General features: G+C 40.2%; 3 protein-coding genes across 5 annotated transcripts; all 3 read left to right on the top strand.

Moving 5' to 3' along the window:
• Nucleotides 1-148: 148 nt before the first annotated feature.
• Nucleotides 149-6,811, top strand: LOC110061806 (uncharacterized). 2 transcript variants are annotated; one of them, XM_020768661.2, is made up of 7 exons: nt 149-297; nt 2,475-2,582; nt 3,174-3,540; nt 4,080-4,143; nt 4,710-4,839; nt 5,202-5,360; nt 5,905-6,811. In XM_020768661.2, exons 2-7 carry the CDS (start codon nt 2,501-2,503, stop codon nt 6,021-6,023), a joined length of 921 nt encoding a protein of 306 aa, XP_020624320.2. In that variant the 5' UTR covers nt 149-297; nt 2,475-2,500; the 3' UTR covers nt 6,024-6,811. The 2 variants fall into 2 exon arrangements, with proteins under 2 accessions (XP_020624320.2, XP_020624321.2); XM_020768662.2 differs by lacking the exon at nt 149-297 and adding an exon at nt 440-653.
• A 1,250-nt stretch (nt 6,812-8,061) lies between these two features.
• Nucleotides 8,062-12,393, top strand: LOC110061797 (uncharacterized). 2 transcript variants are annotated; one of them, XM_020768654.2, is made up of 6 exons: nt 8,091-8,417; nt 9,284-9,668; nt 9,750-9,813; nt 10,083-10,221; nt 10,783-10,938; nt 11,634-12,393. In XM_020768654.2, the coding sequence occupies exons 1-6, from the start codon at nt 8,348-8,350 to the stop codon at nt 11,678-11,680; spliced, it is 861 nt and encodes a 286-aa protein (XP_020624313.2). In that variant the 5' UTR covers nt 8,091-8,347; the 3' UTR covers nt 11,681-12,393. The 2 variants fall into 2 exon arrangements, with proteins under 2 accessions (XP_089136057.1, XP_020624313.2); XM_089279931.1 differs by lacking the exon at nt 11,634-12,393 and having other exon boundaries at nt 8,062-8,417; nt 10,783-11,622.
• Nucleotides 12,394-14,634: 2,241 nt separating this feature from the next.
• On the top strand, nt 14,635-17,844 carry LOC110061811 (uncharacterized). Its single transcript, XM_020768667.2, has 6 exons — nt 14,635-14,859; nt 15,013-15,091; nt 15,390-15,814; nt 16,404-16,563; nt 16,799-16,933; nt 17,384-17,844. Exons 2-6 carry the CDS (start codon nt 15,034-15,036, stop codon nt 17,506-17,508), a joined length of 903 nt encoding a protein of 300 aa, XP_020624326.1. The 5' UTR covers nt 14,635-14,859; nt 15,013-15,033; the 3' UTR covers nt 17,509-17,844.
• Nucleotides 17,845-19,531: the final 1,687 nt, after the last annotated feature.

Consider the following 19,531-nt stretch of genomic DNA (forward strand, 5'->3'; position numbering starts at 1 on the left):
GTTTAGTTTGATATGGCTGCAGGGCTGGCGCTACAGTTAATGTTTTGACTTTGTCAACCCACGCCCTGACCATTTTTGGTCACCGTTGAGATTGTGTTACACGAATTTGTCGTTCACAGTTCGTGCACCCAGTCGCATTGACGTCATCGCTGACCGGAAGCACTCGCGTTGAAATAAGCTTGAACGCGGTGTGTCTTGTCAGTATGACCTCGTGGCGCTTAGCAATCCATTCGTACTCGCAACTCGAGAAACAAGTCGCTAAATCTCCTGAACGACCTTGAAAGCTAGAGACGAAAGGTAGGTCTTCAGTCCGACAAGGACTTTTATTGCACAAACGACGTTTATGAAATACCCCCAAGGTCTTCAAATGCAGCCGGCTATTATATACGCTCGCTTCGTTGCTCGTTCACTGGAGCGTGTTAACTCTACTTAATACGCGTTTTGCAGACTTTTCATCAAATGCAAATTTCACGGAGTTATTGTTAGTGAAAAGAGCTCTCTGAAATTGTTTCGTCGACGAGAACATCACTTAAACATCGCTCCTTTTCCAAAGGGAAAGATAGTCAGCGACGAAATTGCTGAAGGTGAACAGATTACTGAAGGCTAACAAATCAGAACTTCCATCTAAATTTGTAGATTTTGGAGTAATTACGGTATGTAGACTCTGTTACTGTTCTGATCAATTCATTGACGTGCTTGGATAATCCGATTCTACCCTATTACAATGTCGATAAATTTGCTGTCAAGAAAGTTTTGTTAACTATGGAAGGGTTTGATTCCGAAATCTCATCAGTTTCAGTAAAAATTGGCAGTCTCTGCTGGGTGGTTCGAGTTTTATAGCGAAATTCCCGATCCACAACAGTAAATCGTAAATACAGAAGAAACATGTCTGTAGTTTGAAGAAAGTTCTGTGATAAGAGTTGCACGCAACTTAATTTTACATTCTACCGTGTACCTCATGCACTGAAGCCGTGCACAGCGAAATTAATTAGGACTAATCAACTGTTGACTGTAAGTAGTGGAACTGTCGGGAAGCGAAAAAATTATGTTGCATCATCTATTTCATGCATCGCCACAAGCATCGAAGGGCATATTTTCCTTCGTGTTGAGATAGTTGTTTGCAGATAAAATTATCGATTGAGATTCGCGGTACGCAAAAGCTTGTTAACCCACGCGTAAGCAACTGGAAGGCTTGTAAAATTAAAAGCTGAGGGTTCGGGGCAGAGATAGAGTATCATGATATAAAGATTTTACTCCCCATTGTTCCCCTCTAAATATATTTTACAGCGGGAGCCAATCTGTTTAGCTAATCTTCATGAACAACAAACATTTAAGGTCAGGTTAGCAAAACAAATTTTCTTGTACTTAGTAAGAGATGAAAGATGTAAAAGTAATCCGCCTTGCAACCGCAACGTTTGCGGTGTATGTAATAGCCCCGGGTAATAGCCACTTATGTCTCCCTAGGAAACCCAATATCATGATTTAAGTTGATATGATCTATCTAAAAGAACCCAACTCACGCGAAGCCAGATTTCATAGTGGACACCGAATCGAGCAAGGACTTCCAACTATTGAGTAATTTTTTTTCCACCCGCAGTCTTCGTTTTCATTTGAAATAACTTCGCGGTTGATAATTGAAGAAAGAGAGTTCTCACTTTACTTGCACGTGTTAAAACATGCAGGGAGCAAAGCTTGCTTGATACCGGTTTATACGAGGTTGCGTAAATTTGAAATAACGATTGGAATTATTAAACAGCGTGACTATCGAGAAAAAAATGTTTTGAACAGGAAATCCTCAAGCGGTTTCTAAAACATGTACTGATGACAAATTAAAACGTTCACTAGTAAATGTTGCCGGCTTGACTTCTTGGAGCTGAGAACTGCTGAGACACTTAATAATTCCTAACCATTTTCTCAGAAACTCTTTCCGTTTACTTCCTGGGAGCGGCCCTTTAATTTTCTTTGAACAGGAAATCCATCGTGTCGCTTTGACGGCTAATATGCTTAAAAGCATTTCCGGATCTTTAAATGACCTTTATACTTCTTGCGCCCGTTTTCCTGGGAAAAAATGAGCGATTGAGCAATTCTGCTTTTAATATTGTCAGCCTGGAGTTATACATATCGCACCGCCGAGACCGCCTCGAGAAACTGTTCCTCAAACAGAGAGAAAATGAAAAGAAAACATGCAATAACTCGAACGACTTTGCATGATGTACGTATATTTTTGTTATGGCGAGATGTTCGCGCCTTTGAGCTAAAATATCAAAAGCTCTCGATTTGGCAGACAGCTTATCGACGAGGGCAAGTTCCGTTACTTTAACTATCCATTATTTGATGATAATCTTAATTTTCGTCACGTTTTTGCTTGACAAGGTAACAATTTTTTCGCGGAGAAATTAAGATGTTAATCATTTTTAATTCATGCAAGACTTAACTTGCAAACCTGACACTTATACTGCCACCTTCATTTTTAGGTACTTTAAACTGAAACCAATAAAATATGGCAAAAAGAAAGTTGTTGGTAATCTGTCTGATTGTGTTGAGGCTGGTGGACATGGCTGTATCGGCTAAAAAAGTGAAATGTAAGTAGCTCGGTTTTTGCTCAATCTCGATTGTAACCACTGGTCTATTGTAGCAAAAGAACAAAAACAAAGTAACATGACCTTTCTCTAGGTCTTATTTCTGACGATTCCTTTCAAAAAGATAAACTAGACTTGTTAACCACTGGTTTATAGAGACGGCATGCCGCTGGGAGCCTAGGGCGGATCCCTGAAAGCTTCCGGTATCGGCAAAGAAAGTTGAATTTGCCAACTGTCTGCCGACATTAACAAGACTAAAAGAGTATAAACGCTCAAAGGATGAAAGACTAACTGGGTTTAAGAAACGTTTTGGACCTCTGAAAGCACTCGTCAGGAGCCATACAGATCGGCTTCTACTGAAATGACTGAATGACTGAATTAATGATGATATTGCTTTTCCAAGACCGCACTACCTGGGGGGTACTCCCAGAAATTTTGGGTGGGGGTGTGCGGATGGATTTTTGTTGACGGTCTTATCGATAATGATGAAACAGTAGCTTCTTCTAAAAAGCATACCCAATACAAGACTAGAGTGCAAAAACCATACCCCATTTAAAACCATGACACTGATGACTGATCTTTAATTCTTCTCAGATTTGGACAACCTTTTATGTAAAACGTACGAGACCGTGGTTCCTGTAGATCCCTCCAATCACGGTTATTACCCGTTTTTTGTCAAGCTCCATCGCTGCGCCGGCTCGGCGAGCACAGTTTCTCCAAAAGTGCAGCATTGTGTGGCAGACAGCTACGACGAATTAAGCATTCAAGTTTTCTCGCACTCGTCCAACTTTCGGCCAACCACCATCACGATGAAGAATCACACAAGCTGTGCTCATGAATGCGTCACCAGTCCGGATGAGTGCAATTTTGCCGTAGAATACTGGGACGATAAGCACTGTGCGTGCAAGTGCAGATACCCTGATGGACCGCCAGAAGAGTTCGCCTGCAAGGATGGCTTTAGGTAGGTCCTTGAATAGTTTAATTAATCTTACGAGGATTCGGTTTCGTGTTCGACGTCTAGCAGCTCAGCAGGTCGGTTTCCAAATCAGGTGTCTGTAGAGAGGCGGCTGGAAGTATTGCCTCTCTCTCTGGAAAGGTCTAACAGGGAATCGAGTTATTAGTTATTAGCGGCGCGATACGCGCGAGAAACGAGTCTGGGCCCGCGCGCGTGGTCTCACTCTCCCGAATGTCTACAACTCATTCCGTATCATTACTGGAGCGCTGCCTCTTCAAGCTAGACGTGATCCATCGCTAGTTATTTCCTAATATTTTGTCAGGTTGCCCCACCAATTCATTGGTACGCCATAACGAAGTACAGGGAAGCAGTATGATAGAGCTTGCAAGTAAGGTGCCTTGCTCAATAACAGAACACTGTGAGCCAAGTAAGGACTCGAACCCAGACTGCTCGATTCCGAGCCTCGCGCCCTGACTATTAGGCCACCTATTCTCCCGTGTCGTTGCTAAGATTCTCTAAGCTCAACTTATTTTAATTTCCTTTAGGTGGAACAGCCATAAATGCAAATGTGAATGTGATAGAGCTCCCGATCATTGCCCTGTCAGAAAGGTAAGACAAGCTGTTGGGATGATTTTTAGTAGCAAACAGCAAAAAAAAAAAAAAAAAAAAAAAGAACCTCAATGGCGTGATAGGTTTGAGAGCAATTTTAAAGGACAATAAACAGTCTCGTCTCCAGTGTCGCTTTTGAAGGTTCCTATCGTCTGCTGCATGAAAACATACTGAAAGGAGCTCATGCCAGTCGCGGTATTTCGAGTTATTTTGGCCGTGTACAAAATTACCTTTGCAATTATTGAAGGAAACCTGAAAATAGTAGTTTCTTAAGATAGAAAAACAGCAGAGAGATGATAATAAACTATAAAGGAACAAGGATGGTTAAGGATGGAGAAGATTAACACGGATTACAAACGACGAACTTGAAAAATTGACGCTAAACTTTCAAGATGCGTAAACCATGACGTAGCTCCTCTAAAGTGAACGATTTCCAAGAAACTTTGACTTTCAGTCATGATGAAAGATCAGTAAGATTATATTGTCTCGGAGTTGTCTTGTTCACAATTAAGATAGCTGTGTTGCTTTATTGCATTAATAATTGATTTCTTGTGTTTTTTCCTCAGGTCTGGAGTAATGATATTTGTGGCTGCAGGTGTGAAAACAGTGCAGTTAATGAGTGTACACAAATGGACATGGGAATTGATGTAGATTGCCAGTGTGTAGACGTGCAGGCCTTCCGCGATCACAAATCAGGTAAGAAAAGTACTTGCCAAACAAATAGTTTGCATGAAAATCTTGTGTAAACTGAATATGCAATAGATCCTTCGATCTATCAAGCTCTCTTACACAGTCTTCCTTAAGTATATGTTGACGCGCCTCAAAAGATCCCCCCGCCCAGGCAAAAGATACGGTGGAAGAACGGTTTTAGTTTTACATAAGGTGATTACATTACCTTTTTTGTAATGGAGGCCCGGTGTCTTTTTGTTGAGAAGATCATCTACATAGGACTGCTTTTGTTTTACAGGACGTTACTCTTGGCCACTGATGAAACTCAAAATGAGACAGCCGGAAAAAAAAAAAACATTTAAAAAGATGTGTTTTGTTTTTCTTTGCAGTTCATTCAAGGAACCGTATGTTTATAACGCTCCTGATTGGTCAAGCAGTGCTGATTATTCTGCTCATTTGTGCCCTGGTGCACTGGGTACGAAAAAGAAACAAACAGAACTCGTCTCATTCCCCGCTCGACAGATTAGACTCGCGCAAGATTAGTGACGGTAAGTATGCACCTTCCAAGTGTCTCTAGCATGTGTTGGTTTTGTGGTAGATTACCACACAGCCATTTCTTGACTTGGGACTTCCTCGACCGAACGATTTTTGATCCTTGCAAACTGACCAAAGCACAAACCTAGAGGGGAAAAGAGGTGCGGTAGAAATTAATTAAAGGAGCCCCCCCATGGTTTACGTATCTTGCAAAATTCAGCCAAAATTTTTCAAGTTCGTCGTTAATTATAATCCGCGTTAATTTCCTCCATCTTTAACCATGCTTGTTTCTTTATGGTCTATTATTGTCTCTATAATTTAGCGTTTTTCTACATTAGTAAGCTAATATTTTCGGGTTTCCTTCAATTTGAAGGTAATTTTGTAAGTGACCAAAATATGAACTCAAAATGCCGCGACTGAGCTCCTTAAGAACTCAAACTGCGGACGAAAACAAGCCGGCAATACAGCATCAATTAACTAGCCTCCAAAATTGCCGTGTCATTTTGTTAACTGTAAATTACTATAATAAAAAGTATTTCCATCGTTTAATTTTTGCAGATTTAGAGGTGGTGGTGGGATCCGAGTGTACAAACTCCTTAGATGATACAAAGGAGTCGACCGATGACGACAGCTGCACTGCTCCTCTGTCCCCTAAAGTACAGATAACAGATATATAAGACCTGGATATAGACCCGGTATTTCATGGACAGTGAATATGGAAGAGACGCGGGATGTCAATTCAGAAAAAGTCCGTCAAGGGAACGAGGCAAACCAAGTGTCGCTTAGATCAAAGACTGAAAGTAGCGCCTGAATAATCAAAAGAAAAAGATTATTTTTGGCCAAAGCTTAACCATTTCAATGATAATTTTGGTCAATTCAAGTTGTAATCGCTCATTATAATCCTTGGCTAAATTGAAATTGATGCCTATGCGAGTTGTGATATGGAAGGTACTTCAAAGTTTAATTAAGAGCTATTTTGTTGGTCTTTTCCACGCTCTCGCTCGGTTTCTGGGAGCGAGAAAAAGAGGAACGAGGCGTGCGGGAGAACGAAGGGAATCTGGGGAAGAAAGTGCCTTTTTTCCACTCCTTCTTCGCGACAGCTTCGCGCAAGCAATACGTTATTCTTGAAACGTAGCAACATTCATTAGAAAATGTAGAGTTTATAATGCGATATTTTATTACCTTTTCTAAGAAAAGAAGTTGTTTTGAACGAATACTACAATAGTGAACATAAGTATAGCCACCACGACTTGGAGGCAGACAAAGTAGTGGTAATATCACGTGACTTTTGTGTCGTATTCTCACTGACCAGCAACTTCAAACCCAGGCCCGTTCTTGGGCAGTAAACGACATTGCTGACGAAATTGCGACTATTAACTTTCATGTAGGAAAGCCGTTTTCATTGTTTAGAATTATCTGTTGTATTTAGCTGATATACATGTCAATAAATTGTACATAGGCAAAATGTGTTGGATTTATTTTCGAGGAGATTTTAATTCCGTAAACGGGCGCCGAGAAAATCATCCCCCGAGGGAGAAAAAACCCAAGTCGGGTTGTCAATGACCCACAGTAGCTTTTACGTCCCAGGGATTTTTCCCGCCATTTGGAAGGGTGCAAACGTGAAGGGAAATTCAGAAAGATCATTTGTCGTTAAATCATGTCGACATACTTCTCAGTACTAAACAGGTAATCTACCCTATGTCGAAATCTAAACTTAACACTTTCACTTTAAGTCAACTCTCTTTCACCCACCCCTCCCCCACCTCCCTCTTCTCGCCACGGGCTAGTCGTACCTGTAAAGCTTTTACCAGACTGGCTCAAGTTATGAAGACACAACGCACTGTAAAGGTTCCGTTTGTCTGATTTTAGCCGTAGATTGTACTGTTAAATTTCGGTGTGGAAGCGTTTCTATTTATTTCGACGCACCTGAGATTTCCGAAGTGGTCGGTTATCATTCCCCAGTCGCGGGAAAAAAGTGAAGGTCTGTAAGATCATCATCATGCAAAAATAACCGTTATGACGGAACCCGTGTAGAATACGTTGATCGTGAAGACCACACTTTTTCTGCTACAACTCTTGAACCTTCTGGAACCGAGTCTTACATTCGGAAAACGAAATCAATGTTTTCCCGGGATTTTACCAACAAATAAAATCTCTAGGAAGGAATGTTTGTGGTTGTCATGCCCATAGCATAGCGATGGATTTCCCAGAACTGTACGTTTCTCGGCAAATTGGGGCAAAGGTTACCGGAGAAATTGAAACCAAGGACATTATTTTTTATTAGCATGCAGATACCCGTTAGCTTATGATGATGCACCCCCCGGAATTTTGGAATTTTTGTAACATTTGATGAAAATTGGCCGGTAGGTTTAAAACTTGTCACGTATTTTGATGTACTGTACGAGCAAATACGCTTACTCGACCGAAACTATAAAATTGTTTCTTGCCTCATGTAACAATTTATTGAGAGAATGAAAACTCAGGAATCATAAAAGTGCGTAATAAACTTAAATTTCCGGTTATCAAGCAGTTCTATTTAAAGAAATCGTCACTCTGTAACTGAATCATGTGATTTGGGGTGTGATCCCTCATCCGAGCTTATTATTTTTTTTTTACTAATTCTAAGTATCCGATTGGATGGGGCGCTTTTTCCCACGCTTTTGTCAAGCTATGATGAAGGCGCGGAAGTGGAGGGAAAAACCCTTTGCAGTGATTGAATACAACTCAAGAGTAAAAACACAAAGGCGTTTACTAAGCGACGCTGCTTTGTCTTCCCTTACCTATTAACCTTTTGTTCCGCGCTTATCTTATTACGTCTCGTGACGACCTAATTTGTATTCACTTTCAGGCGGCTTTCAGTGATGGGAAGATATATTTGCATACAGTTTGTGAACGCGCACAGATTAGTTCCTACTAAACGGGGGCGGCGAAAGAAGTCCGCGCTTGCTGTAATCTGAAGGAAAACACGCCTGAAACAAAGTAAGAAGACATAGTGTCGGCCATGAAGTCATTAGCTTCAACGATGGGCTACTGTATTCTTCTTGTCCTTCAAACCGCATTTCGAATCATCGGTGAGTATCACCTGGTTTAGTTGTTAAGCTGTTTATGGATATATCTGTTCAGTTAAATTGGTTATTACTTTAAAAATCGTAACGCTATTGTAACTGTTCACGTGTACATCAATTATGAAGTCCTGCACATAGAAATCAATGATTGTAATACAATTACTTTGCGTAAACTCAAATTTACTAAGTAAGAATGAGCGAGGGTTTCGATCGCTTAGACACAATATCACAAGTGACTTCCGGTTTGCCGTCCTTCCGATAAACTTTGTTGACTCGAACGCAAAGAATACTCTTTTCGCAACTTTGTATAAGGATGCAAAGAAAGAGAGCTTAAATTAAAGAAAAGCTTCTCTGACTGGTTGAAAGAGAAAGCATATTTTCGCTTGCCACATCTATGGATAGCCACATGAAACGTGTCAGATCAGGGGAAACCCCTTGATCGATGGAAATACGTATATACATTCTTCCTGTGCGGCTCCAGTGGTTATCTTTAAACGTAACACTAAAATTGAAGCACGAAACCTTAAAACAGAGATGCCGAGTTTCCTGCTCAAACGTGAAACTCAATCGGCCATTGTCCGTCGAAACCAAAGGTGTATTCAACAAACCAACGCCCATGTCACGGCCCTGAGATATAACGCACGGGAGACAAAATAAAGCCTTTTTGCGTGAGCAACATCCCAGAGATGCGCTGCGAAACGGGAATTTTTTCGTTTGCTTTGTTTTTCGGTTTCCATGGCCACATTACAGGGTACAGGGCAGCATCGGTAGAGACTAGCGAAGGTTGAGGGGGGAGGGGGCAGGGGTAAGGAAGCCCCTATTTAATCTATCATGAGAGGGGTCGGAATTCTAACCATTACGGTACCTTTCAGAGGCTGCTGATGTCAAAGTCGTGGAGTGCAGCAAACCAGTCCTCACAACTGTTGCAATTGACGAGCCACGTCACAGATTCTATCCTTATTACATTCAGCTGTACCAATGCCAGGGCTCATGGGAGTATGAGAGCCCCAACATCAAACAGTGTGTTGCCACCCATTCCGACCCAGTTAAAGTGACAGTTTATAACACTATGCGCAACTGGGAAAAAACAGAAGTAACTGTTCACAACCACACGAGCTGCGCCGGCAAGTGCAAAGCCAATGACAGCCAGTGTGAACCTCAAGTACAACGATGGAATGACCAAAGCTGCAGATGCAAATGTTTATTTCAATGGTCTCCACCACCGAACAACATCATCAAACGCAAAGAAGGGTTTAGGTGAGTGCCAGAGACAGAATTGAGGTCAATTTATTAATTATATAGCTTTGTTAACAATTTTGGGTGTTTCTTTCAATTTAGCTGGAATACGCATCTCTGCCGTTATGAATGTAATAGACCACCAGCAGTTTGCCCAGCGGAAAAGGTAAAGGTTCTCTTGCTTCAAACTTCTACGGTCTTCAAGGACTGGAGCGTATAGGTCACGCAACGCTCCTTTCACGTAACGTTTGCCCCGCGCCCACAAACCAGGGTCACGCTATTACTGGGGAGATGTTTTTAGCCCAACCATAATGTCACATCTTCCACTGTCATCCCTTTCCCCTGCCATGCCCTCCAGCTCCCCAACTGTATCACTTTGATCCATGGCGCGAAGTTACAAAGCGTGACTTAAGTACTGTTGTGTCCTTCCCATAGATATGGAGTGAAAAGAAATGTTCCTGTGTCTGTGACTCTTACTATGAACGGGACTGCACGAGCGAAGGCAAACATATGGATCCCGAAACGTGTCAATGCAAAGACATACGTGGTTTCCTAAACGGGGGAAAGCGTCCTGGTAAGCGAGCTAAACAACACTTGATAGTCGATTGTAGATAATGGTTAGGATCTGACGTCATCACGCAGTTGAACCCGGCCTCAGGCTTCAACAACTCCCTTGATTACTTCACTGACCGATTGGGACTGGTTCCCAGACTCTTTGCTCCTCCTGGACGGCAAGTGAGAGCCAATGCCCAGTTGCTGGTGATTGAAGTGTCTCGACTTTGAAAACGGTCATCTCTGAGGCCCTATTAGGGGTATTCGGGATCTTGGTGTGAAAAATTAACGGGATACAGAATATTTAGGGGATAAAGTCCTGGGATATGGGACATTCGGAGCAGATGACCCGGGATATCGAGTAATAAAAATGTAAATGTTGCAACTTAAATTAATAGGATACAGGACAATTAGGCCAAGATTCAATGGAATATGGGATACTGAGGACCCCCCCCCCCCCACCCACACTACTCTCAGTCCATAAGGGGGCCGCATTACTAGAGTCTGCAACAGTCCACGTTAGCTAATCATTGTAGCTCGTTTTACTCAATCATGTTTAAAGTTGGTATGCTATTTTCCACAGGGTTTTTAACATATGTAGAGTCCAAAATCGTGGTTACCCTCCTTGTGTTGATAGTAGTGGGGAGTCTTGCTTTAGGCGCCTACAATATTTGCCTTCGTCGGAAATTAACCGAGCTACAAATTGTACAGTCGGCAGGGTCTGATGTGTCTGATGTTGGTAAGTTCACGAGCATTTTAGTTTGCTATAGCTATATTAACTCATTTATTCGTTCATTGGTTAAATTTATTAAACAAACAAGTTCACAGATGTTGTATCTGAGCTGGTAAGCGTTTTACTATAATGCTAACAAAAAGTTTGATTGATTGATTGATTGATGCACTGACTGACTGATTGATTGACTGATTGATTGACTGGCTGACTGATTGATTGATTGATTGATTGACTGACTAACTGACTGATTGATTGACTGACTGATTAACTGATTGACTGATTGACTGACTGACTGACTGATTGACTGATTGACTGATTGACTGACTGCACTGACTGACCGACTGACTGATTGATCGATCGATCGATTGATTGATTGACTGACTGACTGACTGACTGACTGACTGTTTGACTGATTGATTGATCGATTGAGCGATCGATCGATTGATCGATCGATTAATTCACTGACTGACTGACTGACTGACTGACTGACTGACTGACTATTTGATTGATTGATTGATTAATCTCGTTTGTCGGTATTTTTTCTTTCTATGGTTCCTTTGTGTCTTTGTGCCTCTGCCTTCAGGCTTTCATTTCATGATAACATCTTAGTCATGCATATATTTAAAAACCTGTTACCCAAATTAAAAAAAAAATTGCATGTCCGAATCATTTATTATCTTTCTTTATTACCTTGACTGCAGTTTCTGATTGTTCAAGCCATGCCACCAGTTTTGAGAGTGCAGTTTAACACACGCCTCTGCAATATTAGACAGTGTTTTGACTGAATTCAATTTTTCTTACGTCGATTTCCCACCAAATGGTGCGTAACATTGAGCAACATAATTACAGATCAAACGTAACCGTGATCAATAGCAGTAGAAAAAAATTACAATTAACTTAAATAATTAAATGATTTTGAAAGTAGAAGAATTTATCGACTTATTAGAAATTTCAATGGATTCTAGAAACTTACATTTAGAATTGTCAAACTTACTTTCTCCATATGGTCAGTAATATATGCATATATCGTGTCTGGATACTTAAAACAAAGTTGCAATCTTGCCTGTAATAACTTTTTCGTTCCTGAGAGCAAAACACTCGAAAAGTATTGATTTTCAATACAAACTGTATGCAACTCTTTAAATGTCAGTTTTGACAATTTTGTGCCGGTACATCACAACAATAGAAATGACGAATTTCGTTCTTCTCCCTATTCGTTCTCTAAGCATTTTACAAAAATTGTGGGGAGAAATTAGCTTTTAACGACTTAGGAACTGAGAGATTGTTGTAGGCAGTTGCAACATTAATTAGAGCCAGTCTCGCTTCTTTTCCGTGAAAAGAAAAAAAGTTGTGTTTCTTAAAGCACGTAATAAAGTAACCCAAACTTTGGGAGAATTTAGAATAGACACTCACAGTGTATTACCCTCTCTATGTAGTGGAATAAATATAATCACTTTTAAAGTGGATGCCTGTTTATTTAGAAAAATTATTAATTATTTTTCTTTTTTTTCAAATAATCCCCGGCGGTTAATAATACCTTTTGCTTGTGATCTCGACGCACTCAAGTCAAAAAGAGGGTGTGTGCACACTCTCATATCGGTGTTTTAAGATTTTTGTGCGTAAAATGATGAGCGAAAGAATAAACCTGTGATCGCTAGTTCTTTTTTCGGGCGGACGCCCCAAAAATAAACGCGTGATCACAAGTTAGGGAAGCCGAATATTTAATGGTCCTATTGGACTCCGAGTGTGACAATATTTCAGATCTGTAGGACTTAGGCACGAGCTTTGCTATTACTCCCGTGTTCCTTGAACTCTATATACCGTATCAAACTCCATCTTTTCTGGTCTTTATATAAACGGATCCAATTAGAGCAAACGGGCAAGAAAAACTGTGGATAACCTATGACTTGCTTTCCATTCAGGGCGACAAGATAAACGTTTTTCACTATAATAAGTTTTTCACTATACGATGCTGTTGTTATAATTATCTTTCCGGTATTTATCGTTATGCGTAACTCCTGTACTTAACGCCCACGTCTAGAATTCGGTCAAACGCCCCCTCAAATCTACGAACGCCCCCTCAACTGAACCTCGATCGGGGCGCGTTGGCGTAAGTTTATTTGAGTAACTACAGCAGTTACTTGTGCCATGTTTAACTTTTTCAGATCTGTTCGGTGTGGGTGTTTGTTATGTAAACCAGTTCGCACGTGCATTAAACGCTCTCGGAAAAACTATGAAAATAATATTCGCTCGCGATCCAGTCAGAAATCAACTTATTACGCTAATCCTGTTTAGCCGTATTGTGCGTTTTGTTTCATTCAGTATATGGTAATTAACCTGCTTTACTTTGTTCGTTGTTTTATTGATCCATCAGCCGTTGCATTTATTATCCTGATTTCTTCCGTTGATTTTTCATTTATTTTTACTCCAGGGGTTTACTAACTTTTTCAGTCCTCATTTCAACGTGTTCTCTGTTTTATCACCACTTAACACATCATCAGCTGATAATTCCTGAGTAGATCTTTGAGAAAACCTTCATAATATAGAGAAATTTTGTTGCATGGCGTATTTTAAAGTCTTTAAATAACCTAGGAGACCAACCATTCGTGACCAAATGTTTGTTTGTAAAATCAACTATCCTAAAATGTCAACCCACTCCAGGCAGCTGAACTAAATTTAACTCACCTTTGCACCCATGACGTCAATATGACGTACTTTGAGAACACGCCTCAAAGAAATATGGTGGGAACAGACGCAGCGGGAAAGAGAGACGAAGACTAAGTTAAACACGACTGTGGAATTTATTCGACACACGCGTGTTTAATATAAACAGAGGCCTATATTGTACAGAAAGAAACTGTGTAGGTTGTGAGGTTGTAAAACCCAACAGAAGACAATACAAAGTTAACTTCTTTGTGATAGCGTGGTTGTTGAATGTCACACACATCATTTCCCTCAGCTTGTAACTGTAAAATCCGTTACATATCTGATAGTGCATGTCTATAATTCTTTTACGAAAAGGGCGCAGTCTTTGAGTTTTCGTATTTGTTTTAACAAAACCAGCAGGTCTTCCCACGCTCCAAATTTGGTATCGAGGTTACGATCTTAATGGCAAAAAAATTTGAAGTAGCTGATATTTGTTTTGTTCACGTTAAGGTCGATTATTGCTCGATGTGTTATCTATTCATTCAATGCCTGTTCGGCTGTTGACAAATTCAAGTGAAACTGATCTGCCTTAAATCGCAAAAGTTACAGTTTCATTGCTGAAGAGGATTACTACAAAAGAGGCACCTTTATCCGGTCTTATAAAATCCTTTTTTCTCATAATTTTATCCCGGATCACTCACGACCTAAGCCTTACGTAAAATAACGAGGGCGTTTTCCTCTTGTCAAACGAAATAATCTCTTTTTAGCCTCTTGATAAGTTACGTATACCGGCATGGCGTATGTTGCGTAATTCCGGACGAAATATCTCAAATCTTTGAAGTGATTGTGGGAAAAAATACTAATCGTGCAATATGAAATAGTATTTTGCTCGTGTCGTTTGGCTGCTAGCGAGAGGAGGAAATTTCCGTGTTTTCGTGGAAGATAACCTTTTGCCCTGACAAGCCCGTCAGCTTCTTAGAATCAGGGATAGCTGAACATTCCAGAGTGCTCGAATATGGGGTCAAGAAAGTTCGAGATGGACGTGAAAGTACGTAGATTGTCTGGGAATGCGCCGGGCGGCAGTGTAGCGAGGTATGGGATTTCCTCCGTCATAACTTTGGTTTGGGTTTTATTTACTTTATCTGTTATAAAAGAAGACAGCGCTATCGCTAAGCAGTTAAACAGTTCAACACTTGAGAGAGAAGAAACAACTCAACAGAATCTTCAATTGCCTTCAACTAGAAACGATCCTTGGATTTCACTAGGAACTCGCAACATAAGGTAAAATAGAGTTGTGTTACTTTCCCCCTTTTTACTGGAATAGTATTTTCGTAGAGTATTGTTTACGGGTAAAGATGGCTCCTGAGTTGCCTCTTGATTTTAACACCAACCTTACAGATTTTTAATGATTATGTTATCATGATTCTTCTACAGATATCAAACGAAGAAACAAACATGTACATGCAGGAATCACTCGCTTTGCTCGTTCTTCTTCCATTACTCGGAAATTCAGGTAAATGTTTTATGAAATATTTTATTTGAACTGGTGCATCGTTTGTAACTAAGAGTAAACAAGCAGTGTTTTGAGAATTGAGTCAAACTTCCAAACTGCGAGTGAACTTTGGTAAGGCAATAACATCTCCCAGTAATTAAATAGCTATGGAAGTCGATTCTGTTGACTGACAAGTGAAAAGAATTCTTGAACGTTTTTACTGCAGCTTACAACCAACCTTTTGTTTGCTTCTTAGTTTAAGTTAACGACAAATTCTTCAACGGTGTTGCTAAAAATCATCCTTTTGTTTGTACCTTAGTTGAAGTTAACAACGAATTCTGTAAACCGCGTCCAACTTTGGTCGCCATCGACAACCCAGACTACAAATTCTTTCCGTACTTTGTGAAACTGCATCGATGCGGAGGATCGTGTGACAATGTACAACCTTCAGTTCAGTCATGCACTCCTCTTCAGTACAACGAAGTACCCGTCACGGTGCAGGTGATTGGGACAAGCGAGACCAAAGTCATCAAGGAGAAAAATCATACACGCTGTGGCTGCGAATGCGTTATCAGCCCGGACAATTGTGACTTAGAATTTGAGGACTGGAGACCAGACATGTGCCAGTGCAAGTGTAAATACAATGACACGCCCCCAGTGCCTTGTGGGCAGGGAATGATCTGGAGCAGGAGCCACTGCAGGTGCATGTGCAATAAGGTGCCAGAGCAGTGTGGACCAAATAAGGTAAGGGAATCATTTTGCAATGATTAACGTCCTACTGTTTGTACCATATGGGTTTTTAAGGTGTTTAACTGAAGGAGGTCCCTCACAGTTTGCGCATCTTGGAAAGTTTGGCTAAATTTTTCAAGTTCGTCGTTTGTAATCCGTGCCAATCTTCTCCATCTTTAAGCATCCTTGTTCCTTTATGGTTTATTATTATCTCATTGGTGTTTTTCTATCTTAATAACATTATTTTCGGGTTTCCTTTAATTTGAAAGTAGTTTTACACGCCGCCAAAATAACTCAAAATACCGTGACTGAACTCTAGATCAAACTCAAATAGCAAACCAATAACGATAACATTTTCTACTCGCATTGTCGCAGAATATAGAAGGTTTATAACTTACTGCCTGATCTAGACATACACTCTCAATCTCTCAATTGTAAACATACAGGGGTCTTGGTAGGAAAGTAACTGTAAGGAAAACTGGAACGCTTGCTGCGCTAAGACAGAAGGAGTTGTCTGTTTTTCTTCAGTTATAGAACTAGAGTAGGTCGCTAGTCGAATGATCAAATCATTGAGATGCTTAATTCATTTCCTGTCATGTTCCAGGTATGGAGTTCCAAAGCTTGTGGCTGTGTTTGCAAGGAAAGAAGATACCGGAATTGCGCGCGAAGACAAAAGTTTGTTGACGAGGAAACGTGTATGTGCACTAACGTAATGCAGGGACCGGAAACAAATCAAGTATCAAATCCAAAACCCCAACAGAAAGGTAACTATATAGAGCTTTTCATTGGATCAGTGATGCGAGATATAAATTTTGCTTCTACGTTGCAGTGTTTGTCAAAATTACACCCAAGCAACCATGAAACTGCTATTTAAGTTCCGACACAATTGTTTTCCCAGATTCTATTGAGAAAATTAAGGACACTGAAATTTATCAATGTACAACGCAGGAACTGATGCATTAATGGTGATGTAATGGTGTTTATTTAATTATTTTTCAGGTGGATTACCTCAGGAATTCTATGTAGTCATGTTTCTTGGACAGTTTGTCCTCATGTATTTGGTGTTTGATGCCATCCTGTACCGCAAGAAAGCTGGTTTGATTTATCGTGTCACAAGGAGTTGTTCAACGAAAGGTACAGTAAATTGAAAATGCAGTTTTTATAGAGTGTTTTCACTCACGTGGCCAGTAGCCATACAAGTTTAATGGAACAAAAAGAAATGTTTACATAAGAAATATAGGCCCCATTAGTATTTTTCTCATTTTCTGATCTAGATTAAATTTGGCCGTTGAAAATGACTTTCTTATGAAGAATTTGCGTCTTTAAACTTAATTACCAGCCTTCGTTTTCAAGATGGCTGTTATTCCTTCATACAGAAGGCTTAACCTGGCTGAAATCAATATTACAGAACATCATACATAAAACCAACAACAACAACAACAAACACTAGAGACAACTTCAACAACAACAAAATGCGAACGTTTTCTTGATTCTCTGTAAGTACTTGTAAAGCAAAATATTCTGGATCATACATGCCATTTTCAAAGGCGAACCTCTAACGGAAATTGTTTCTCTTTTCACCAGGTAATCATTCAAACATTGACAGTTCAAGAGAAGATATTTTTAGCGATTCAAGCCGCTCATCTACAGTGATCACAGATCTACCCACAGAAACGGGAGAAAACAACATGGCCGCCGCGCATGCGTGAAACTATTGTAATTCAGACTTGCTGACGTAACAGCAGACCCGTGTCCTGTCCTTAAGGATACTAGCAATAGCAGTGTAAGATGTTTTCTAGTTGCCCGACACCGTGAGCTGAAAGTTTAATTTTTAAATTTACGGCTATGAGAAGTGTACAAAGTCATTGTTTCCGAGATCAATAACCTCGAGAAAAGTTATTTAATATATATTTATTTATTTATATCAGTGAGCGTTATTTACGTAGGATGCTGCCTGCATGAAATGTTGGAGAAACTTGATTATTTATTGTAAAAGTTATTTATGACTTTAAAAAGAGGATACAAAATAAATACGATCTATGTGACTGCTTGACGTTAATTTAATGTTGTTAACCGGGAAGCAAGTCCGAGGAAAGGCAATACGACGTGTAACAAATTAAACACAACTATTTATCCTCAATTCCACCATTTTTTTTTTTTAACTTTTCATGAAGCTATGCTTACGCGCCGACCACTAACGCTCGAGGGTGGGGAGCTCCTATATGGCTTATGGGGTATAAATCAAGGATTCTGGTCTCATTTACGGTGTTCATGGCGAAACGCCACTATTTTTAGCTGGCAAAGTATCTTTTAGGGTGCAATCGGGGAAATAATAATAAAAAACGCTCTTATTTCTGTTTTTAAGCTCGATTTCCGCCGCTCTCTCCAGTCCGGTCTACTAGCGCGGGCTCCTTTCCTGAACAGCGGCTGCTAATCAAGCCTATTCCGTTTTAAGTGGTATCTTTTAGGGGTCAAATAAAGCTCAAGCCACACCCAGATTGGTCTCCTCTACGGGTTTAATTCAAATTTTCCGACGAGCATCCCTGACCTTTTCATATGGAAGTCCCCCCGGACACTACTGTCCCTTATATTACAACTTGGAATACAATCTTGAAATGAAGCTTCTCAGTCATAGAATGACAAACATCTTTCTTAATGTTAGTCGAAAGAATTTGTTACTGCATCAAGAGTAAACAATTCAACTCGCAGATGTTTTTCTTACGCCCACTGCTTTACCCCCACGAATACTGCGATCTATCAGGAGTCCATCACTAGGAGTGTGCAACTCCCATACTAAGCCTATGTCACGGCATTTTCACAGACCGATCTATTTTTGGGCTTCTTTTCCCGCGAAATAGGTCAGTTCCGGTCTTCGTGAGTGCGCATCAATAAGGAAAAAAGTGTTGTCTTTCTTTTGAAGGTGCTTCGCTGGTGCTACGTCACGGTTTGCGCATATTGAAAAGTTTAGCCTGGATTTTTCAAATTTGTCGTTTGCAATCCGTGTTAACCTTCTCCATCCTTAGCATCCTTGTTCCTTTATGGTTTATCATTATTTCTTTGGTGTTTTTCTATCTTATTAAATTGCTATTTTCAGGTTTCCTTCAATTTAAAGGTAATTTTGTATGCGGCCAAAATAACTCAAAATATCGTGACTGAGCTCCTTTAAATCTTCCGGTGAAATGACGACGTTAGTTAAAAATCCATGCTTGTGACTGGTCACTGAGCTGGTTTCTGCGATGGTCTGAATTCGAGGTAAATTCAAACTCAAAATATATCGTTCTGTGACGGGAATGTGTGGTAGCTGCACGATCCTGGTGATGGGCTCCTGGATGTTTTGATCATGTTTAAGATTTTAATTTTAATGTTTAATAATTATTGACCTTGAGAAATGATCATCCTACAAAATGGAACAAATCCCTGACTCAATTTTTTTACGCTGCATTTTGAATAGATCTTTTCACTGTTAATTTTTCAGAGAAAAATTAACAGTCCCCCTGGTTGTAGGCTAATCTATCTTTAAATCAAGAAATACACCCGGGAATTGGGCCCCCCTCAAGCTTTCCTTGTTTTGAATTCGTTTTACTATGACGTTTTAAAGCTTAACCAGTAAATGAAAAACCTATTCATCAACACAGCTTTAGCTCGTTTCGAAACGGTTTCCGGTTATAAGCCCCCTCGGATATAGCTCCCCCCCTCCCTCAGTTGTATAACCTTGGGCTTATAAGCGATTTA

Source organism: Orbicella faveolata, unplaced genomic scaffold (assembly GCF_042242905.1).
Source record: "Orbicella faveolata isolate gen_17 unplaced genomic scaffold, um_ofav_v1 contig_47, whole genome shotgun sequence".
Lineage (NCBI taxonomy): Eukaryota > Metazoa > Cnidaria > Anthozoa > Scleractinia > Merulinidae > Orbicella > Orbicella faveolata.